Source organism: Sprattus sprattus (genome assembly GCF_963457725.1).
Source record: "Sprattus sprattus genome assembly, chromosome: 17".
NCBI lineage: Eukaryota > Metazoa > Chordata > Actinopteri > Clupeiformes > Clupeidae > Sprattus > Sprattus sprattus.
This window is the reverse complement of record NC_137915.1, coordinates 9,926,155-9,940,450: the sequence shown is the minus strand read 5'-3', so window position 1 is coordinate 9,940,450 and position 14,296 is coordinate 9,926,155. Positions and strand designations below refer to the sequence as shown.

Below are 14,296 nucleotides of genomic sequence, written 5' to 3'. Positions count from 1 at the left end.
CAGTCTTATCTAGAATTAGAACTAGAATTCTAGACAGATGCTTTGATGACAAACCACGTATAATTTGTTTCGAACAGATGAACAGTCAACCAACAGTCAAACAGACATCCGTGCATTATCATTGTGGAATGACCAAATGTGTTGAATTGATAAAAGCCCAGCACAGTTCAGACCAAAGTGTAATCATTGCTGTGGTAGGCCTATTCACATATTTTAACATATAGGCATATGGGCCTAATAAACACAAATGAAAGCAATCTAGCTACATAAGATAGGGAAATAACTTATGTAGAATAGCCTATAGTGAGAAGGTAAATGAAGTGAAGGTAAGTGTATGGATGGGGAGCCTTATTAAACATCCTGTTACGGCTTATGAACTGGAGAAAAGAACATGCTACATATGCGCTTATCAATCGATGAACCAAAAACAGCAAGGTTGTCTTCAAATTAGGTGATGGTGAAAAATGAAGGACGGCAAAGGAAATTCCTCCGTCTTGCTGCATTTACAAGCTAATTGGACTTGCCTTCAGAACAACGTTATTGTGTGAAGCTTTAATGCAATTGCTTTGGTCTTAAAGGACATTGTACATTGTAATTCTACATGGTTCAACACTAACTGTAAAAAGTGTTTACCAAGCTGTCATGAGGGTTGGGTTGACAAATCCAAATGGTTGCTATCATTATCAGCCTTTATTCTGAGTTGTGAGAGTGTGTGTATGTGTAATACAACAGTAATTAAACCAATAAGTCATACAAAAACGGTTCAAACGGCATAGTTGCATTTGTATGAAATGATAGCTAGTTATCTAGCAGTGTAAAGTGTCAGTTTATGTAATGTTGCTGGTGTGATGTCAATATGACTATTTATTCTACATGACTCGCGGCTGCAACATGGTTCAAACCGGGCCAGCGACGCACGTCTTGTGCGGGCAGTGTGCATGATCTAACCTGTTAACATGGGCACAGAAATTAATATCCATAACTAACGTAGCCGCAATGCACCCGCAATGCAGCCAGTGTGGAACAGGCCAGAGATGCTAGTTACCTCCTGTCCGGCTAAAGTTACTGGTAGTTTGTGACAAATGGCAAAGTGCATATACTGAATAAAGTACATTACTTCATCCATTATACTGCATTACACTGTTAATAAATGTAAATAAATGTTGAGTCCAAGTTTGAGTTTGAACCAAGTTTTGGGCCATTATAATGAATCAAACTGTTGTATAAGTTTTCACCATAGCAAAAATGCAGTGCAGTGGGACTTAGATGATGTGTCACAGAGGAATGTATTTGATTAGATTCATGAATATCATAAAATACTGTGAAAATGCAGATGCCACAGGGAGCAACCAGGGGTAATGAAACGGTTCCCACTTGTCTAAATTTGGTTGCTGAGGGCGATCGATAATGTCAAGCCCTCTGTAAGGAGAAAAAGTGGAGGGAAATTAAGTGAATGTTCTAAGAGGACACCAAAGCCAACTGCTAAAGCTCAAGAGGCAAAGCTTAACCAGCTAATAGGAGCTAGGAAAGTTAGCTTTGGAGTTCTTTGCCAAAAGATGAAGGAGCTTGAAGAGCCTTGAAGGGAAACTTTGGGATTTTTCCACCTGGGCCCTACAGGTGTTCTGGTCTACTGTTAAATACCAAAGCAAGAAGAAGAATGCCTACCGGCATGGAGAAACATGTGGATGATGGTGACAAGTGCAGCTAAAGCGACAGCTCCCCCTCAACTAATTGAAAAAAAACAAAACATTTAGTGTTGTGTACGAAATTACTTTGCATTCAAGAAGATCCGAATGGTCTTCAATTGTGCAGCAAAGTTCTAGGAAATATTTTTGAACTCCAGACCTTACAATCTCCTTGGTCAGTGTGCTGTTGGGGTTCAAGTAGGAACCAGTTGCCTTCATGGCATGGACGGATATAAGCATGGACGGATTATGAAACCATGGGCCCCTGGGCCTGGACGTGTAAAAGGCCCCCCTCCGCCCCTTCACGTACCAAACAATTCTTGTGTGCTCACAAAACATGACTTAAATGTAATGACATTTTTTTTCAACAGCACAATAACTAAATAACCTGATTTACAGCCCACATACACATTTTTAACAAAATACACCACTTCCAACCACAAATAATAGTTACATTTCAGCAACCTTTAATATTGTATACGCAACAAGAAATGCAAAGTTAATAACAGCTTCTTCACGCAGACGCGCTCGTTTAGGGGCCCCCTGAGCTCATGGGCCCCTGGGCCTTGGCCCGAAGGCCGGTACGGTAATCCATCCCTGGACATAAGAGGTATATTCCATCAAGTTAGAGTTCCTGACAGAGATGCTGAGGCTACAGGGGGGATTACAGGCAGAAGTTGGAGGGATACAGGAGGGTTGTGTACTTATCTGGTGCTACCTTATCACCAGTTGTTCAAACTATGCACTCAAGAGCAAAAGCAGTTTAGTTCAGAGGCAGTTAGGACGGTGCTGTAGAAATTTGGCGTTCGATCAAGCAGTTGCACTTATACGGGAGATAGGATCTCTGTGCACTGCAGGATGGTTCAGAGTGACTGAATGGATCTTCAATAGTCGTATAGTGCTTGGATCGGTGCCTGAGGATGAAAAAGGTCAAAGATTTGGATTTGGGGAAAGACTTACTCCCCCTTGAAAGAGCCTTAGGAATGCAGTGGTGTGTCGATTCAGATGTTCTGAAGTTCAGTGTTCCTATTCAAAGGAAGGTTCTGACAAGCCAAGGCAAACTGCCCATGGTCAGCTCTATCTACGACCTACTAGGGATTCTCTCCCCCATAATCCTCCCTCTGAAAGGAATACTGCAGGAATTGTGTGTGACGAAGCATGGGTGGGATGATGCAGTTGGAACAATGGGTAGCAGGTCTGTGTTTGAGTTGAGACCTGAGTCTGAAGTGAAATGTTGTCAAGCCACTTAGCTTTGGAAGAGCAACTTCACCCAGACTACACCATGCTGATGCTACTGATAACTGACACTTTTACCTACTTGCTCTTGAAAGATGAGCAGCTGCAAGTACATTGCTCTTTCATTATTGGAATGGCAAGAGTTCCAGCTCAGTCAAAAAGCAGTCACAATATCACAACTTAAACTCACCGCTGCTACTGCAAGATGATGTGATCCAAGCTGGTGTTTCGGTCTGATGTCACCAAAGTCCTTCAGTACATCAGGAACGAATTTGTTAGGTTTCGTACCTTTGTTGCAAACAGAGTTACTGCAGTCAGAGAGCAGTCAAAGGCAGGTCAGTGTCAGATATATGGATACCTCCAACAACCTAGCAGACCATGCCTCTAGAGGTCACACAGTGGAAAGCCTTTCTATGGATATCACGAGGATGGATTTTCTGCTTAAGCCTGAAGAGGCAGATATTTGTCAGCCTCTAGTAAAGAACCCTGAAGTTACGGAAGCTACAGTATTCACAGTGATGAGCAAGAGCACAGAGAATGCCATCTTCCAATTGATTGATCACTATTCAAACTGGAATTGTCTGAAGAGGGCATGTCCATGGACCCTTAAGCTGAAACATGTACTCAGGCTTCTGATTCAGAGCATGAATTGGCTTTGACTGAAGGACGCTTTTAAAAGGAAAGAAGATGGCTGAGCTGGAGAAAAAGATGTCTTATTTAAAGGCTTCTCTGAATATCAGTTCTCCATCAATGGTTAACATTTCAGGGGCAGAGTTGGAGATTGTACGTAACAGCCAGAGAAATACATTCTCCAATGAAATGGCCATGTTGGAACAAGAACAAATGGTATCGGAGAGCAGCCTCCTGCAGGAGAGTGGACGGCACACAAGCCATGCCAGGGGTCTAAACACCCTGCTCTCATGTCAAAGGATATGCACATCGCACCACTTATCCTGAGAACAATATATGAGGAAGTGGGTCATTATGACAGAAATGTATAATTATATATATTATAATTATATATATTTTATTGCGTATTAAGACCCGGATGAGTGATATATTATTGGATTATTTTATTCACTCTCTATGTGATGTTGAGCGTTGTTGCATAGTCTACGTACCTATTTGGTAACATATTTTGTTGAGTTAAATTAATGTGTCAATTTAGTAACTGACTGGTCAATGTTATGCTATCAAACTGTGTAGACATTTGATTAAATGTGCCTGCCAGACACAAAACCAAGAGGTAGTATACATTTCAATGGTGGAAGTGGCAGAATGGTTTCCTCAAAATAATTTCCATGCAACGCCTACCTTTTGGATCAGACACACCCAAAGGAGGCGTCAGTCCGCCCACAAAGGCGCTTAGGTCTGTGCGCATGGTATGAAATTATAAAATGAATGTGCCCTAGTAATCAAAATAGCTTTACACTAGCTTTTCTTTGTTGCACGTAATAACCCACGGTGCAAATCTATCAAATTAGGGCCTGCTGTCTCTCAGAAAATGTTGTTTTTCCAATCCTCTCCTGAAGCGAGGGCGGGCTTTTCTACATCACTGGGCCATTGATGGCTTCTTTCTCGTCAGCTCCACTCCTTCCCTGATATGGTGGGAATTTTTTTCCCTGTCTCCTCCATCATTCATTGGGCCTTGGTTTAATTTACAATATCAATTACTTTTGTAGACTCCTTAATGGTATCTTCAGGGGGGCTTTCTATACCCTGGAGCCCCCTCGCCTAAATTATTAATGGAATTTCCCACCAATTCATAACACTTACTCAACCGACCTCTGGACTACTAATGAAGAGAAGAGTTATAGGCAGCCATGGGTATTCACGATAGACATGTTCATTGGCGAGCCTTGACACATTTACTGATGAACCGAAAAAGTTTTACCCTTAATCTGTGCGAGTCTGCCAGCATTGATTCGTACTTGTACGGGTCCAGACTGTGAGAAAGTGTATGCAGGTTTTAGCATAGGCACATTTGTTCACTGTCTCTATCTCCATCTGTCTGTCTGTGTGTCATAGATGGACTCGTTGGTTTTTTGGATAGAGTTGAGGAGAGGCGATGTCCTTATAGGGTAGATTGTGACAGTGTTTAAAGTGCCATTAAAGTGATCTCAGGCTGAGACGGTCCTCTCTCAGAGCAGAGAAGCAGAGGCTGCAATTGTCAGAGGGACTTAGGCATATTATCTGAGAATAATTGGGTTTTTCAGGGAGGTTTTTTTTTCTTTCTTGGTGCCCAGACTGATGATTGAATCGTCCTCTCGAGGACTCTAATCTCAACTTTCAGCCTGAGAAGCTCCACGCAAAAAGGGACTCTCTCCGCTCTCACTCTTTAATTCTTTCAGATGAATTCATTTCTGGGACTGCGGCCTGGCTAGCCACGTCTGGATTGAAGTGGACTGGCCACTTGATCTGTGTTGCCAAAGCTGTAGTAGCCACTTCTCTTACTCAATGTCTGCATCAGCTGCCAGTGTTAAGGTGCTTCCATATTGACATACTGCTGGTTCAAAGAATTTGTCATATGCACACTCCAAAAGTCATGATTGTTATTTTGGTTCTAATCTTACAGGCCTGTTTCACTTTGATAGTTCGACAGTGTCATCAACTGTTGTTCCATCACTTGCCATTAATCTAGCTATGCCCATAATGTCTTAATAAAGAAGGTTAATGTAGAAAATAGTGCAGATTTGGTTTCAGACATTCTTCCAGAGAGGTGGGAAAAGACATAATCATACATAGTCAGTATTAACATCCACATCCAATGCTGCCATCAATCAGCGTGAGGCCTGGGCATGCGTCGAACCATCGCCCAGCTACCCACGACACTGATTGGGAGGATGTGCAATGCCTACGTGACGACGGCAGCTTCCCAGGGATAACTTTAATGATGGGGTGGAGAAGATGAAAAAAACAAGAACCAAAATGGTAATTCTACACTTCGTTAATTAAAACTCAGCTTGAGTTAGACCAATCACAGTGAAAATCAATAATTAATTGTGTAAGCTATTCTGAGCAGATATTGTGGTTGTATTAATTCTGGTGAATGGGAGGTGACAGGACTGTGTTGCAGAGTGCACTAGGTACTGCAGGAAGCAATTACCATCGATAATTTTATCCCTAATAAACTTATATCGCTCAGGTGATAACTAATTAAACAAGCTTAATCATGGTTTCCATACAGTTATTCATCATCTTATTAGCATGAAGGCTTATATGCAAGAGGGGGCTGGATAATAAGCAGTGCAGGGTTTGTGCTCAATGTTAGCTTTAGGATTGTGTGTGTGGCTAGTCTTCTGAAAATCTCAATTAAGACATTCATTAGGACTGTCAATAATACCATTGCAAAAAGGAAATAACCACATTTGGTGTTTTGAGCTGAGCCTGACAGAGATTGAGAGAGAGAGGGAGCGAGAGGGAATCAGCTTGTGTGGACAGATGGGCTGGATGTGTCAGATGTTGTGACATTAGTTACACAATTAGTTAAGAAGTTTGTACTCACTGTTAAGTGTGGCAGTAATAGAGCAATCTAAGCGGTTGAGGATATGTCTGGGAATGTTTTTTTTTTCCCCTCTCATGTTCATGTCCTTGTTAATATTGTTATTATTGAATGTTCAATGTGCCAGGTAAAGAAATCGTATTAGAAAGCAAAAGTCCTCTTTTAGCATTTCAAGTTTATTCAACAGTTTTCAACAACTATGTCTCCAATTTTCCACAAATGTTGAGCAAGGAAGTAAGGAGTCATTATTTGTAATTATTTTGCTACTACATCTGTAGTGACTGTGAGGTGACACAGGCGGAGATGTGAGACATACAGGGAAGGAGCAGAGTAGGACAGCTGCCCGGAGCGTTGCAATAATGATCCCTCAGTCCTGGAGATAGATACTCCAGCATTGACTTGATGCTTCTGAATGAATCAACTGATGGAACTCATGACCTACCTCCACTGATTTAGTGTGTATGTCTTTTTGAGAGAGAGAAACAGAACTAGTAAGTTCACCAGAGTTTAACTTTCTACGTGTAATAGCCCTATAAGTTGCAGCCTTTACGTGTGAAATGCAAAATGTAAAATGCCCAAAATGTTTATATTATATAAAGTATAATTTACACACTGAGCACAGTATTCATGTCAAACTGCTCCAGTCCAAAGCCACACATCAACAGGAAATTCCAGTTGCAAAAAAAAACCCCAATGCTTGAGAAAAGAGCCAGTTTAAATAGAACTTTATTACTAACATGATAGGCATATCATTTACACACAAAAATATATTTTACAATTTACAGAACATATCAGATGGCAATACAAGATTAATTATTTCATATTCATGGTATACGCTTGAGTTATCAGTCTAAATTACACAATCACAAGATTTGTGTGGACACAACCAATATGCCACAATTAAACTTTTCAACCGTCTGGCAATCTCCATGGGTAATATGTTTGATATTGCTTGTCACCATTCATGTATCCAGATTTGTCACATTGATATTCACATTGAGGCAGTGGCTGCTATATCGATCCATTGCACAGAAATAAATGAGATTAGTATAAACACTGATACATGGTTCTTCATGGGATGTGTCATATACCAATGCTGCATGTCATGAGATCTTCTACTGGCATCGACTCAAGTCTAGTAACCTCAGTTCAAAGAGAGCAAGACAGAGAGTAAGAGAAAGAATATCACACTTTCCTTACGACATTCACACATCTAAATAATTTCTCTGATGTTGGTTATAGTGTATCATTTTTACTCGAGTTGCAGGAGTAAAGAGGGGGGAGGCTCTTTATAGATATCTTTTTTTTTCTCATTTCTACCACCACAGGAAGGTTTTGTTCTAAAAACATTTTCTATTAGAACACAACACATTTATGAATATGCTCACAGAGTCACACGTTCACAAAAAGTGTTGGAGGTTAGAAGAGGAGAAGAGGGATAGCCGCTATAGTACAGTGAAAAGAGAGAGGGAAAGTGGATGATGCATTTTGTTTATACAAAGAGATGAAAAAAGGCAGGGGAAGCCATGAGGAGGAGGGGAGAAAAGGAGAGAGACAGAGATGAAGGAAAAGGGCAGGTGCATCCATCTTCAAAAGGAGTGAAAGACAGGAGAGGAGAGGAGAGGAGGGGAGGGCACAGTCCTCTTGAGAACGAGTGCGAGCAAGGAGAGAGAGGGAGTGAGAGGCTTAGAGAGATTCAGAGGGAGAGAGCAAGGCAGACTGAGAGAGAGAGAGAGGGAGAGAGGGAGAGAGAGGCTTAGAGAGATTCAGAGGGAGAGGGAGAGAGCAAAGCAGGACGAGAGAGAGAGGGAGAGAGAGAGGGAGAGAGAGAAGTGTCTGGAGAGGACAGCTGCCTGTCTGAGGAGTGAGTGCTCATGACCCTCACTGTGGAAGCGCTTTGAGGATGGCGTTCACCTCTTCAGCCACTGCTGTCAGCGCAAACTCAAACTGCTCCTGAAGGACAGAGAGAGAAAAGGGGGAAAAAAATGATTTCAAATGACAATGCAATCAATTGCAATATAAAGCAAACAATGCCCCCCCCCATGCTCCAATCTTTATTTTCCGGAAAGTTGAGGTGTTTCTAGCAGGTGAAAGTCCTGTGTGTGTGTTTGCAGGTGTGTGGGTGTGTACACATCTGTGTTTGTGTGTACATGAATGTGTGTGCCTTGGGGAACCAATTCAGGAGGCTGGTTTTCATCCGTGTGTGTTGGTGTGTGTGTGTGTGTGTGTGTGTGTGTGTGTGTGTTTGTGTGTATGTATGCTCTTCACAATGTGTGAGATCTGCCTGTCTTTAAATAAGCACCTGACTCAGACTCAAGGCTTAAAGTGACTCACTTTATTTCCCTCCAGGGCACTGGCCCATATCGATCTCTTGTCTAAAGACCGAACCCAAAACTAATGTTTGAAATTCCACCCCTCCGCTTGCCATGAAATAAAACTCACACTGGTGGGTGTTTCAGAGCAGAGATGAGGAAATAACCTCAGAAAAATACCCTCAAGAAATAAGTTTGTCTTGATTCTTCTTGATTCACAATACAGTTATTAAGGTCAGAATGCTGCCATAATTTTTCCTCTACTCAACAACTCCCTACCGCAGTAAAACAGACCAAAATGAATGTAAACAGGATCTGCCAAAATAACTACATTAGATTTTTTTCTCCAAGGTTGCTTGAAGGTGTGACTAACAGACAGCATGTGTTAGGTTACCACCACTAGAGGGAGTCAAACATCAGACAGAGCTGTAAAGAGATAATTATCAGCAATGTTATTTCCCCCTCAGAAGTACACTTATCAGAAATATCGGCAGATCATAGTTAGCAGTTGAAGGGAAAATTAGTCTTAACTGAAAACATTCATTCATTCTGAATCCTTGTATTTTCTTTTCACCACAGCAGCGTTCTCTACAACGTATGAGCTGCATATAAAATAATTTCTCTTCCTTATTTTGATTTGGATCTTAAACAGTCGCCTAGCAAAAGAATGTTGGTCCAGAACCCATTATTCACTCGTAAAAACACAAATGTTTGATTAGAGAGATGTGTCTCACAGTTGTGCTTTAATACAACTGTGAGTGATGCTGCGGTAGTATGGACAAACATGAATGGCGTGGAAGCCTTGCAGACTCATTTTGCCCAAGGATGTGCCGTAATTGACATTTCCGCACTCACTCTTAACGCGGAGCTTTAAATGACTCTGAAAGCTCCAGTGCTCATCATTGGTATGCAGCAAGACGCACACATGGTTTGTTTAAACCCATCAAAACAAATTCTCCAGAGAGCACCCCCGTCGCCTCGTAATCAGATATTTGAAATTTGTCACGCGTCTGAATAAATGAATTAGATAGGCTACTTTGAGAGAAAAAAAAAAGAGAGAGGAAAGTACCGTAAATATATAAATAAGTAAACAGCACCCTGTGGAGACGGCATCGTCACAGACCTTTTACAAACATACTCTAACAGGAACCCAAACAGGAGAACCTGCGTGCACTAACCAGTCCAATGCTCGATTTCTATTGGCTTAGTCCCAAACGCTATTATGTCCGATCGCTTCTATGTCCACGTGTGATGGCAAGATTATCCATTCATTTAACAAGGCCATGGCGACAGATCCTCAATGTCCACCTTGAAAGCCTCTCAACTGAGTGTAGCTCCATATAGGAGGATTTCAACAAGTTGTCCAGGTAACTACAATCAATGCTACCTTCGTTTAAACGTGGCAACGTATTGACTTTGTGGTGCCAAGATTACAAATTGATTTCATATCCTTAATTATGCTATCGCAAGTGTGCTAGCCCTACATGGGTTAGGAAACGGTGTGGGAAAGTGATTAAAACTAAAGCTCCCCGCTCGGTTTAATGAACTAAGAGACCAGTACGTGTACAGGTTGACTCTTGAGGCGAGCTCCTTCAGATGTGTGGGTGGGTGAGTGGGTGGGGCTGGTAATGTAGGCAGGTAATGTTTTCCTCCTCGGCAAGCCACCCAGTGGTCTAGTTAGAGGCCTGTCTGTAATCCTTTTCATAGACCCCAAATAAAATCACGCAGGCAATTTTTCCCCTCACTCTCCCTCTCTTGAAGGATAAGAACAACAAAAGAAGCCACTGAAACAACCGTCTCCCTCGGTCTGCAAAGTCAGTCTTGTCTTGCCACTGAATTCACCATTTCTGAAGTATTTAAGACAAATCCCTCTATGTGCAAGATGAGATGACGCACACACATTACCTCTCCTCCATCCCTCCCTCCCTCCCTCCATCCCTCCCTCCCGCCCTTTTCACTCAGAGCCCCAGGCAAACTGAAGGGCCTTACCTTTGTCTGCACCATGCCGGGTCTCTGGTCTCTCAAGTGCTCCAGGGTAGCAGCAATATCAATCTCCTTAGCACCTGCAACAGACCGCAAATTGGACTGAGTTCAAAGAAACCCTGTAATCCTGCATGCATCTGTCGATCTCTCTCTCTCCCTCTCTCTTTCACTTTCTCTCTCTCCCCTCTCCCTTTTACTTTCTCTCTCTCTTTGGATATCACAAACCCACTAGAAGCATGCAGTGATTGAACATTTTTGCATTCATCGCTTCAGAAGGTCTGGCAAAGAACCTTGTAGCCTTTTTGAAAACGGAATGCTACACTCTCTCAGGTACCCAAAGCAGGTTGGTACATGAAGACACGCGACATCAGAGGGGACTTCATGTCTAGTGCTGATGCAGTTATTGATGGTTCTTTTCTTCCAAACAAACCTGCCTGCATCTGTGCGTCATCTTGACCTGGGCGGGCAAATATGTTTTTTGTGGGCTTTCATTGTATGTGACGGATCGTATTGAGCGAACCTCAGCTACACACATTTTTTCCCTACAAGGCTTGTCCAGGAACTTCGTTATTCACCCAACTGCCGTTATGGTGGAGTGACAAAGAGACCAAATCACACAAAAGTGATATAAACTCACAATTCGGAAAAAAAAGACCTTCTCCATTCACCTTTAGCTTGAATGACTTTAACAACTAAACTATTGTTGGGCTCACTCATAAACCAGAAACTACTGGGGGTGGGGGGGTGGGCAAAGCTCACAAGGGCTCATTTTAGATTCACTCGTTCCCTGAAAGAATAGAGACCCCCTTCTCAGAGAGAACGGATGGAGAGAGGGCGAGCGAGCGAGGGAGAAAGAGAGAGTGAGAGCGAAAGCTAGAATCCTTACAGACCTTTTTTTTTTCTTTCTCTTTTTTCTCCTGAAAAGAAGCAGAGTGCAGCTGGGTTCCCTGCTCAAAAAAGTGCTCTTAACACTTTCAAGTCTTAAGAAGTGTTGGATGCCTCAGTGTTGGAGGGAGAAGCCTCTCTCTCTCCACAAGAAAAGACTTTGGGAATAAAACAGCATTCTTGAGTAATTTACAATTCATTCTGAGAAATCGGGGTTGGCGGGAGGGGGGTAGAAAAAAAATCACAGAAAAAGAAAAAACTGCGACCAAATGAAGGGGAGGAGGTGGAGGAAGGAGAGCGGCAGTGTGGCCGTTCCCATCAGCCTTTGCTGCTTTGATCACACAAGTGCACACAGCGAGCAGCAACCTGGGCCTCCTTCTCAGGGACAGACAAAGGGAGAACCAGGGGAGAACCGGTTCGAGGCCCCAGCCACCGAGGCCCCTGACAGCCTGGGAAAGGGCCCTCCCAGTGGGGTAGAGCCCTTGCCCTGCCTCTGGCCTTTGATCTCTCATTATGGAGGGAGGTGGCCAGCGTGGTCAGGTGGCCTGAGATCCCACTGACTCCAACAGACCCAGGGAAGGACGAGGTCACGGCAGATGCACGGATGACCTGCTCTGCCTGGGGATGGGGATGGGGGGGCAGGGGCCAGAGGAGGAGGGTTCTGGGGGTGACGAGGGGTGGGAGAAAGGGGGCGCGGAGGCCACCCCATTGTCTTCTTGGCTAGATTCACATGAGCTGTTTAATTTAATGCAGCCCTGCTGAGGTTGAAGTTGAGACGGGGAGAGCAGAATGTGTCCACTGGTAAGTAAGGCGCCCAGATTGGGGTTGAGATCCAAAGAGCTGACCTCGTTTTACCTGGAATTACTGTGGTCCTTTTGAATGAAATTAAAACGAATATTTTTCATTCTCCACAAGAAACAATTAGAGTGTAAATACCTTCGGCACAAAGGAGAAAGCATGTCTAAAGCCAAAACCTACAGCAGCTCCTGACAGCATTTTTCCTCCCCTCGTTTTGTTGGGAATTTTTTCCAATTTACTTCAGTCCTCAATCCTTTCCCTTTTTCTTCCTCTCTTCCCCCTCCCTCCCTCCCTCCTCCTCCTCCCTTGTTCTCCTCAGATCCTTGAGTATTCAAGCAGGACCCTCAGTCATCCTCTAATGCATTGCAAGACCTTCTGCTGAAAATTGAGGCTTTAGTGTTGCTACGGCAACGCCTCCCCACACGCAAGAAAGAAGGGGTAAAAAAAAAAAGCCTATCGACTCCCACCTTTAGCCATCTTATTGAGGACCATGTCAATCAGGATGTATGTTCCGCTTCTTCCGGCGCCATCACTGCAAACAATGAGAGGGAGATAGAGAGCAAGAGAAAGAGGGCGGCAGAGGGAAAGAGAGAGAGAGAGAGTCTCATTAGCACCGCTGGAAAAAAAAGCAGAAACCTGTTTGGTTTCAACATAAAAAGAAGGCTTGCCTCTAAAACGAAAACAAATTGCTCATTTCTTTTCTTTTATTTCAATGTCATTGTTTGCTGTTGCATCATCGCCGAGCATGTGTACGACAATCCTGTTGCAAACAACAAAAACAAGCCTAATCCTCCTGGTTGTCTGTTGATTTAGTGAATTTCACTGTTTCTGAGAGCAAGCCAAGAAAGACCAAGATACGTTTGAGAACTGATGTGACATGACAAACTAATTATTCCAATACAAAACAATACAATTATCAGAGTGTGAGAGACCCTTAACTAAAATGGGTATTGATCCATGCTTTAATGAGAAAAGTTAAATGGCAGTGAGACACCACTGAAAAACAGCACTGTTTAAGGCTGAACGGCTTCTGCCCAGAAATAACAGGGAATCTCATTTTAATCCTTTCTTCTCAGAAAGCATTGAAATGTGTCTGTGGGTGTGTGTGTGTGAGGGAGGGAGCGACAGAAAGAAGTGTACATTTATGTATGTATAAATGAGAAAGGTTTCTTTTTTGTTAGTGTCCTTGTGAGAGGCGTTGTATGTATGTGAACCATAGAAACTCCAGCTGCCTATTGCCATTATAATACTGAAGGGCAACAACCCACGTTCCCATGCCTCTAAGACAGCCCCATGCCTCTGTATCATACTTCTGTCATACAGTCTTGGACTTGGAACGACTCTCTCTTTCCATTGACTGCCAGTGCACATCATAACGAGGTGCACATATGTGTTTGCTTTTTAATTGCAGACTGCATGCGTATTAACTGGCACACAGAGCTAGCATCCCGCTAATAAAGTCCCTGGCAATCAAACCTCCCAGGCTGCACCAGCTTTAAAAAAACGGATGGTTCATTAATCCTCTGTTACCTATTCCACGACGCGCAATCTGGCCTGTGTGTGTGGAGGACATGCTGGCTACACTAACCCACAGTGCAGCTGCGCCTATAAAGACAGTGACTCTTGCGGAGTGTCACACATCGCCAGGCAAAACGCCAGCGGCAGACTAAGCACGCAAAAGCGCATGGCCTGCGATGCAAATCCTCGCAGATGAAAGCTGAGGGTCGGGGTTGGATGAGACGGGTGACCGCCCCCCCCCTGACCTCCTTGACCCATCAGGAGCAGAAAAGGTCATGCTGCATTATTTGGAGCCGCCCGCTCAGCTAAGACGGGCTCTTTTCAAACGGTGTGTGCGGAGGGCAGAGGGCATCAATCACGAGCGTCAGTCACTACTG

General features: G+C 43.3%; 1 protein-coding gene across 1 annotated transcript in view; it reads right to left on the bottom strand.

The window, feature by feature from the left end:
* Window positions 1–8,262: 8,262 nt before the first annotated feature.
* The window catches only part of ptprn2 (protein tyrosine phosphatase receptor type N2), a gene marked incomplete at its 5' end in the record, with an annotated part of 175,919 nt that continues 169,885 nt past the window's right edge, over window positions 8,263–14,296 (bottom strand). Inside the window, 3 exons of the mRNA XM_080855134.1 lie at window positions 8,263–8,376; window positions 10,725–10,798; window positions 12,869–12,933. Of these exons, the coding sequence (XP_080711260.1) occupies window positions 8,305–8,376; window positions 10,725–10,798; window positions 12,869–12,933 (211 nt within the window). The 3' untranslated portion in view covers window positions 8,263–8,304. The remainder of the gene's footprint in view (window positions 8,377–10,724; window positions 10,799–12,868; window positions 12,934–14,296) is intronic.